This window comes from Montipora foliosa, chromosome 13, assembly GCF_036669935.1.
Source record: "Montipora foliosa isolate CH-2021 chromosome 13, ASM3666993v2, whole genome shotgun sequence".
Lineage (NCBI taxonomy): Eukaryota > Metazoa > Cnidaria > Anthozoa > Scleractinia > Acroporidae > Montipora > Montipora foliosa.
The window spans coordinates 17,303,547-17,313,546 of record NC_090881.1 but is presented as its reverse complement, the minus strand read 5'-3'; the positions used below and the strand labels follow the sequence as shown (position 1 = coordinate 17,313,546).

The following is a 10,000-nucleotide window of genomic DNA, read 5'->3' as shown; positions in this document are numbered from 1 at the left end:
ATAGTGAGTCATTTACTGGAAGTTTGTTCATGACATCAAACATTGGTCCATATATGTCTCTTAGAAATTCACTTCTAGGAGTATTTTCAAACTCTCAAAGGAATTACAATTGTTGTTGTTAACTAATGGCATTAATACACTATATTGCAATAAATACACTTTATCAAATATTGAAACCATGTCTGGAACATCAGTTAACAGCAAATAGTCGTTTGTTCGCACAGAACATCTTATAGAACTGTATAGATTATTTCCAATAACCAAAATATTGTTCAAAGTAGAATTTGTCCACAAACTAATATCTTGTATTTGATGGTATAATACCAGGAAGTGACATTGCTACACATTACTTTACCAGCATTCACACCAAAGATTGTTTCACTTCCTTGACTAGAGTCAGCGGACACAGTGGTTGTTGGATCAATGATATCAAATATTGTAGGACCTGGATTTTCCTCCACATCATTTGCTTGCCTTATAAGCAATGGGATATAAACATTGTAGCACATCATTTGTGCAAACCAAAACATCACCTCATTACACGACTTGTATATGTCCAACAACTTGTTTTAATGTTGGCAAGTAAAACTCATTTAAGTAAAACGTCATAAGCATCGTATTCCAAAATCGCCCTCGCACACCTGAAAATGCATCCTTGACTTTCACAAAATTGTTGTGACAGCCGACCTTGACCGGTATTGTTCGATTGTTGTTCCCATGCTGGCGGCTAGTAGCAGACAACAGTAAGAGTACGAAATACTATTCTTTGAGAGTGCAAAACTCTTATTCAGAGCCACTATTTTTTAGAGTACAATAACTCTTCCAGTTTGGGATGTAACCCACACCGACATTTCAAGCCGATAAATACTGGTTTGTGATAGCCTGTGAGATACTTGTGAGGTATGTGGTGCGCAACGGATTTCGAGCCAATGAATGTGGGCTTGCGGAGGCGTCTTAGCTTCAGTGCAATCCGCACTAAACACAAGCCGAGTCTAAATATGTTGGCTTGCGAGAGTAAACAACTCCCGTATCGATTCCACTCAGCGCCGTCACCTGGATTAATTAACAAAGAACAAACAAGGCAGGCTGGGATAGTTAATTTTCGAAATGAAAGAAAGAAAACCAATCTGAAACAGCACGACAGATCAATTTTGAAACACAAATAGCTTACCTTACAACTAATTTGCGACGGAAAACTCTTCAAATTTTTCCCAAAACAGGGAAAACGACCGCAGATTTATTTGCAAACAACGAACGCAAGAAGCAATGGCCGACACTTGAAAACAATGACCTCCCAATTACTAGTACCCAGTCTACAAGCCAGAGTCTGTGACGCATAATGCATAAGACCCCAAAAACGACTCCCAGTAGCCTAAATCGTGGATAAGAAATGCGAAGGTGATCCGATCAAGTTTTTTCATTTTCCCGGCGAAGTTAGGGAAAGCGAGAGACGGAAAAACTTTAAAAGTGGATAATGGCTTGTCATCGCGGTGACCCGTTTGTGTGTACGAAGGACAGTTACATTTGTAGTTTACACTTTGTCTGCGGTAATGGTCCAACACTCGAGGATCCAGACCCAATATGTGCTGTGGCAAGCAAAAAAAAAGAGTAGGTTAACTTGTTTTACAGTGTTATTTAGTGTTACTGGTTGTTTGAACTTTAATTTTATATCGTGCGTAGGTGTCGCGACACAATACTGAGAAAACGAAAGGTATCTATCTGGTGAACGAGATGTAGTCAGAGAGAGGGGGAAGAAAATTTGCCTTGAACGGTCAGCCGCAAAAACTCTGATAACGATCCGTCGCCACACGGGTAAATCAAACGAAGAGCATGCAGCTGCCAAAGCACTTTTCGATCTGACCTTAGATGTAGAGCCAGTCACACTTGAGCAAACTGACGAGTTTCCTGAACCGAGCACAGCTTAACAACTCGATCAAACATTTCCAGAACCAGTGGAGTTCCACGTCAACCGAAGCACACAGACAGATAAACAATTACTCAAACAATGCAGCACGCAAGTTAGTAATAAACCATGGAATATTTTCTACCAAAGAATATATTTTCAAGAGTGCTTTCATTTTTCATTTTGAGCGTATAACCTTTTTTTCAATCAGACTGCAGGCAGGAACAAACTGATGAAGTTTTTATTTATGGAGAAAGTAATGAACCCACAGAAAACCTACCACTACACAGGTACACAAACTAAATTGTAATTATAGGCAATCAAAGGATGACAAAATGTAAGCGGCGCAGCTAAGATAAGCATGACTTTCTTCTCGGCTGTGTGATGTAAAAGTTCCTCCAAGAGTCCCCCTGTCAATCATTTTGTCAGGACGATATTTGTAATATGTTATAAGTATGGCAAAGGAATGTCTTGAGCTGATTTACAGTGAAATCAGAGAAAAGAGTGAGCGGATGGACACATGGAAGGGTACACTAAAAACTAAGACAGGAAAGATCTAGGAAGAGTATTTGAAGGTACTTAGAATTACCAATATGTATAATTTGTACAGTCCCAATAATAACCATTACAAGAAAACTTATCTACAGTCAGATTGTTTACTCCTCAACAAATAAAAACGTATGATTGCCACTTTACATTTGATGTGTCGTTTTTGCTTGTTTTTATTTTCTTCAGAAAAGACAGGAGTAGTCTAACCTAACCAGTAAAGAGCAATTTGTGTTCACCCTTGTTAGGCTTAGAAGAAACCCAAGTTTGGAAATGCTTTGTGATATATTTGGCATCACCAAAAGGTCTGGAAGCAGAATATTTGTAACATGGATTCTATTTCTCGAAAAGGAGTTGAGATTTATTTTACCCTTCTCAACAAAACAAGAATTGATTGGCATACCTAGACCAAGTTGCTTCAAGATTTTTTAGCCTTGCACAACACAGAACTAATCGCACCTCCAATCATGCACAAAACTAATGTATCTGCCCGAGCATCAACTGCTACAAGACGAGTTGCAACTGCAAAGGTTCATATTGAGCGGATGATAAGACACCTGAAATTGTTCACTTTTCTACGGGGAGTTATTCCCCTTACATGCAAACCATATATTAGCTGTGCTGTTTCTGTCTGTGAAATACTTGTAAATTTACAACCATCGATAATAAAGGCAAGTTCAAATAGAAAATTGGCCAAGGTTAATCTTAAATACTGCATTGGCCATTTCTTAAAGTGTTCATTTCTTTACAAATAAAGCCTCTAGGAAAGTTCCTGTTAATGTTCTCTTCGTTTCAGCATCTCCAGGGTCAAACCACAGATGTTCGACCTTGAAATATCCATTTGGATCACTTTCATACTCTGTCAGATCCTATGGGATTTAGTACGACATGAATTCCATGATTACATGTCTAGAGAAATCAAAAAAATTACTCTAGAAATTTATTTACATTTTACATCAATTTTTCTCCAAATGTACCAGTAAAAATTGGTCAATAACATGAACATATGAAATCCACAATTGTTGCTTCCTGCCAACTGTTGTAGTACCTGGAAATGTCATGACATGGGCAATGTTAGGAGCATGATTCATTTTTAAATTTCAGACTTTAATTCTCAATTAGCAGATCTAGATCTACAAGCAAACAGTAGTAACAGTGATATTTTGATCCAACATTTTCATTACCTTAAGCACATGTGGTGTCCGTTGGCTTGTCTTGGAGGGTATAGCACTAGCAGCACTTAGGTGATCCAAGAAGCTGTTAAAAAAAAAAATACAATGGTTAGCAAAAACGTGATATCAGTAACAATTTACTATTTTATGTTATCGTATCCACTAGCTGACAGTAATAATTATTACACTGTTGTACGTACCTGTTGATATTGTCTATTTCGGCATGCCTTGTATTGATATCCCATGTCAAGGAGTCCATTATCAGTAGGCGCCTTGACACGAATCAACATTTCTTTTTTTCAGTGTAAACCCCAGTGAATAAGATATACTGCAGGTACAAACAGTGAAATTATTTTCTTAATTAAGTTATATGCTAAGAATGCTCACCATGGGGTCAATACAGCGACGAGCCAATGCAAACTGAAAATAATAAAACTTAATATCTCAGTCAGTTTCTTCATTGTAGCTGTCAGGATAACTAAAGTTTTATTCTTATTACAATTAAGGAACAGTATTTCTGACCTTCTGTTGATTTTAATAATCACATATCCACTGTTCAGGAGATTTCCCTGAAAAAACTTCTCTTCTGATTTCTGGCGAACATTTCTAAAAGAAATTGTCAAAGTGTGATTCATGAACAGTTTTAACCCATTGCATAAGAAATATGTGTTGCTCCATACAAATAAAGTAGTCATCGTTATCATACCAGCATTAAGTATTCATTCCAAGTACTGTTTGAACTATTATTATTATTACCTGGAGGTTGTTTGATTAACATCCTGCTCCCCACATAAAGTGGGATAGAAAACTGTACTGACAATAGGATAACACTGGAGTAGTTGCCTGAAACCAAATACCAACTTGTTCTTATTCATACTGGCTTTTAATTAATACATTAAAAGTAGGAAGTATAATTATGTAATTATGCAAGCAATTTATCATTCATCAGCTGTTATTGACCATACTTACTTGATAGTGTTGAACAAAATAAATATAATTAACTTTTATGAAATGTCACATTACTTACTTGAACAAAAATTACTTACTTGAACAAAAACATAACTATTGTGTCAGTTACCATAAAATCTGGTTGAACGGTTTCCACGTCCTCCTTGTATATCTCTAACCCAGAAAGTAGCAAACTCTCTGAAGGTGTGGCAGGGGTACCGTGCTGAGAGGATAACAAATCGATAACTTCATGGCATTCTAGTTTAGAAGGAAAGATGTTGAATTGGCATGTTTTGCCATCTGCTTCAGAGATGGTCCTCTGAAACGCACTGGGGACGTCTGAAGAGTTTATGGCCTCTACATCTTGTGATTCGTGTGCCCCTAGTGATGAATCTGTAAGAAAATCCCCAAGATGTAAATAAACAACTGGATAAATCCACTGACAAGATAATGATGCAAATATTTATAATACGTACAACCTGGCAATACTGGCCCAGATAGTCTAAGAACAGTCATCAGGAAGGGGAGGACCTGACCTATCCAAAACCTCTCTAGTTTGGCACACACATTTGACATGAAGGTTACGTCATAGGGTACCTCAACAGAGAAGATTCCTTGCTTCGTCCACACAACAAACTGACAAAGTTTCAGCCCACTAACAAACATTTGAAGCTGAACTTGGAACTAGCATTTTGAAGTTGATTTCAAAGCAAAGCCATCACCATTTCTGATGCCACCAATTTCTGGGGTTAGGGAAGCTTCTTTTGGGTGGAGATCTCTGTGTTTCCAGGGGCATTTATATTCTACGACAGTGTTTGGCCAACCTTTAGAACACTGGCATTTTTGAATATTATCCACACTAGCTCCAAGGAATGCCTTTGACTTTGAAATCAAAAAGCCCTTAGCAATCAATTCCAGTTTGTGGTGGGTATGGCTTGCAACCCGCTTATATGCATTGCGAGCACTCTCTTCATGAAATAGCCCCCACTCTCTGGCATTTTGTAGTTCCATTGTTTTCTGCTTATGAAAGTGTAGGGATGTCTGTGCTGATTCTATGGCTTGTACCAACTTTGTGGCATTTTCAGCACTATTTTTCTCAAGTGCTTCTTGCCGGGTGAAGACTCTCTTGCAGTTTGAGTTATGAACCCTGCCTGCCTTTGAGCTTTACACTGCCTTTCTACTGCCTTCGTTTTTCAATAGTATATTTACAAAAAAGCTTCCGAGAAATGGCAATGCGTGGGACAAGTTTTGAAAAAGGAAAAAAAAACTGAGATTTTTTTTCCGTATGGATGAGATGTAATTCGTCTCCGAGGACAGAAATCCAGGCTTTAATTTGTTACCAATAGAAAAGTGTCAGAAATATCTAATATATAGCTAAGCCTAAAAGCGGAGCTCCTTGGTTATTTATTCTTACCTCTGAAAATAAAAGTTGTCGAATTGTCCGCGTTTTGATGTTTCCGGTTGCTGCTTTAATAATTAAATCATGCATTTCCTTTGCTTTCTTCTGTAGAAATATTCATTGCTTAACTAGTGAATTCCACAGTAAATTTTACGCTAAAAACCGATATCGCATGAATCACGAAACGATGAGTGCGATGTACTTTGCAATTCACTAGTTTGGCAATAATTTTTTTCTTGAACCGCATGAATTTAAAAAAAAACCAAGCATACCCTCAGCGAGCGAATGGAAAAGGAAAAAATGCCATTTCAGAGTCAACTGTCAATAGCCAGCGAATAGGAATGACGCTAAAATTAGAAGCCATAAAGTTCATGGTCAAAGAAGAGTTTTACTGATGTACTTTATTCCACTTTATTTCTGAAAACAAGATCATTCACATTTTGATGTATTTCATTGAAACACGCCAGGTTGACTTGGTACAAGAATCGGCAAAATACGGCAATGCAACCAAGAAACGACGAACTTCAAACACGATCTGCTCCAACACTTAAATAACGTTAGGGTGCTTTAAACAATTTATTTACGAGAACTCATTGCGAATACGTGTTTATAACGTAAGAGCAAAATTCTCTTGTCACTGTCGGGGCACAACGAAAACCAGTTGGGCAAACGGATTAAAAAAGCACTTGTTCGCTCGCATTTAGAGCAAAAAAAACAAACAAATCAACTTTTTCTATATGTCCAAAAGAATACTGATAATTGTTATTTAATTCCAGTTGTCGATAAAAATTCGATTAAGGAAGAACCGATTAAACCACTCTTACGACTACACTCTTTCTAGTCACGCACTCGCGCTATCGATCTAAATAGATCGATTTTCCGAAAATTTAGAACAAATGAAAGTTTATACAAGTAGCCAATCACTGGCCAGCGTTTATCGAAATCGGTTGCTATGACATCATTCTATGATCTTGCAAAAATTGCCTTCCATGGCCGTCCAACCCGAGGGCAACTCGAAGGGCAAGAAAACAACAATTTTAGTCTAAACGACAAAAAAATTACACAGAAAGCTTCGTTATAGTCAAGCGAAGACATTTGGATTGTTGGCAAGATTTCCGCACAGGTCCCTACTTCATTATGCATACACTCCTTTGTTTCAAGAAAACAATAGCGATAACAATAGACGTCCTTTGGGACTGTGGCGCTTTGTTCTTTCTTTTTAGAGGTTTTTTTTCTAAGTCTATATGGACTTAAAAAAAGTCGGTCGAAATTTTATGTGCTCTAGAATGTTTACATTTGACAAGCGCTAGTATGCAAATTTTTACAGAAGGTATTAAACTGCAACAAAATATCTGCTGGCAGATTGTCAAATGAACTTTATTTTAAGCGTTCATTTGGACTAAAACGATGCAATACGAAGCGAGAAATATTATTTTGAGTCCGAAGAATGAAAAAAAAAAAATTCGCGGTAAAAGGAAAATTAAAGGGCACTCACGTTCTAGTGCCCAAGGAAAGAATTTGTGGAGTAACTTCTTCCGCCAAGTATGAGCTATTACTGGTATTCTGTTTTGTCGTTGTCGTTCTCTTTCGCTCTCCTTTCGTTTCTGTTCTAGACATGGGTCCTCCAGGCATCATGCAACCTTACCGGAGCTTCTAAAGATATGCTATAAATTGCGATACAGAGAAAAACGCAGCTCTAAGCAAATTAAAAATAAACACTCATCTTTAAGTTTACATCCCGCCAACGCTTGACTTGAATAACTTCGTAGCCACCAGTGTGGACCACAGATATAATGACATGTGAAACTGGATTGAAACCAGCAAAAAATGCAGAATGAAAACATCTTCCAAACCGTTTGCCACCTGAACACGAAAAGCATTGACTGTGTAAGAACTTTCGTTGATGTAGTATGGCGGTGTAGCCGCGTCGAGCCACAGAAAGCGCGCGAAAAATGAAGCCTCGTTTACGTTCAGGTGAGTTAACCTGGGTTGAGCCTGCAATCCAATCGAAAACCAGTTCCTGGTCAGCGGTCACCTTAAAAAAAAGAGTTGACCTTGAAGAGCTCTAAGCTTGAGCCTGGGATATGGTCACGTGATAAAAGATAGATGTCCAATATCAAAGATGTGTGCTGTAAACTAGCATGATACTGATCACATCGGCATACATGGATGGGTGGACGTACGTACGTACGTACGTAAGTATGTACGGACGGTTGATGGCATTTTGGCTATAAAACCAAGATTTCTCGCATCGGTGGGTTACCATATTATTAATTGATCGGGTATGTACCAGTTTCTCTCAACAGGAAATCCTGCAGTTCTCTTTTCTTTTCCTTGCTTTAACTTAGATTTTACGTCACTAAGGTTAAATTTATCGATGCTTTTTATCTCAGTTATTATGATTTCAGTTCTTTAATACTGAACCCGGGACTTGCTTTTTACATTGCTTGGACGGTGGATTTCCTAAGTCCTTGATAAAAAGTAAGATGCTATCATAAGCTGCCTTAGTTTAAGCGTTTCGGGTAAAAGACTTTGTCATAGAAAATTTTTTGATTTTGAATTAAATTCAAAGGGGTGCTAACACATTTTTATTGATCTCGCTTGATTCCTTTGCACGTTCTTCATCTGCATTGGCTCGTCACAAAAAGCGTGCGTCTTTGAATATTCATTATAGTGTAGTTCGCTGCATGTAATTTATGCAAAAAAGTATTAATCATTTTTTACCGATCCGAAAAAGTCGCCAATCTGAAGAATTGTTTCTACTTTTAATTGCTAAGGAAACCCTTACGAAAACAACTGCCGTGGTTTAAGGTAAGTCTCAGTAGTACACAAATTACCTTAGTTTAATTTCGAAGGGAAAGAACGTCAGCACGTGTTGTAGACTAGCTGGTTCGGCGGCTCTATGAGCCAAAAGAATAAGGGTTAAAGTTTGATGGACAATACATTCTTATTTAGAAACCTGGATTGACTATTCAAACGAGAGGATGATGGTCAGATGCTTCAGACTGTCGGAGATAATATTTGGCAAGAACTGTACGCGGGGAGGGGTGTGTTGGGCTGTCCTAAGTTGCCTCTCACCACTCCTCTTTAATCATAGCAAAAACTATCCGTAAGTAATAAGGTCCACCAGAAAATGATCTCTCCTCTAATGCATTGTGCTGATGTTCAGCTCTGTAGGAAAAATAATTTAAGCTGACTTTCGAACTGATCCCTTGAATTATTTTATACAGGAGTCCGTTAGGAGAGTGTATACTAGTTAACTATATTAGTGGTCAATCAAAGGCTTGTTTCCAGCAGGTTTTTCACCCAATAGCAGGCTTTTGTTGTATTTGCACGAGGCTGCATTCATCTAAATTGACGGCGTAATATTTATTATTAAATTGTATTTATTGAATTGTATAGTTTAGTCAGTGTTGTAATTTTATTGCTGGTTGGTGTAGTTGCTGGTATGTTAGGTGCAGAACTGGCAAAAACACGATTACATCATCATCATCATCATCATCATTATTATCATTATCACCATTATCATATACGTTACCCAAAATTAATGACACCCAAAAATTTGGCCTGATATAACTTATATTTGCGCGACATCTTGTCGCAGGTGTCTTGAAGCTAGCATGCAAATGAAATTACTTCGTTTCCATGATTTCCATGGTAACAGCTATTCCGATAGATAACTTCTATCAGTTCCCATTAGTGTTACTAAGGAACACCATTGTTCCGAATCATACTGGTCCTTTATACGTTAATTAGGAACACAGTTCCCTTGTAGGCCACGAGAAGTTCCGATTTTATATTTCTTAAACGTTTTCTTTTTTTCTGTTTTTGTTGAAAAATACTCTCTGGTCTTTATGACTAGCTATCTTGGCGTGTTTAGGCAGGCCTGGGCGAATTTGAATAAATCGGATAGATGGTTTGATTCTGAACAATTAGCAAGGTGTTCAAGATTTATTGTTCCTTTTTTTTTTTTTTTTCGAAAATAGGCAAGTCGAGGCAGGTAGCGCAAAAACCCCAACTGATTGGTCCGCA

The 10,000-nt window shown here is 37.8% G+C and overlaps 2 protein-coding genes and 1 pseudogene across 2 annotated transcripts in view; 1 reads left to right on the top strand and 2 right to left on the bottom strand.

Moving 5' to 3' along the window:
- The window catches only part of LOC137982517 (uncharacterized), a 313,756-nt gene that overhangs the window by 49,787 nt on the left and 253,969 nt on the right, over positions 1-10,000 (bottom strand). The window lies entirely within an intron of this gene.
- LOC137982549 (uncharacterized) lies at positions 3,180-5,181 on the bottom strand. The gene is made up of 6 exons (XM_068829664.1): positions 4,668-5,181; positions 4,378-4,464; positions 4,144-4,227; positions 4,009-4,041; positions 3,634-3,706; positions 3,180-3,318 (listed from the first exon to the last, which is right to left on the bottom strand). Exons 1-6 carry the CDS (start codon positions 4,700-4,702, stop codon positions 3,187-3,189), a joined length of 444 nt encoding a protein of 147 aa, XP_068685765.1. The 5' UTR covers positions 4,703-5,181; the 3' UTR covers positions 3,180-3,186.
- Positions 9,799-10,000, top strand: part of LOC137983437 (uncharacterized) — a 2,807-nt pseudogene continuing 2,605 nt past the window's right edge.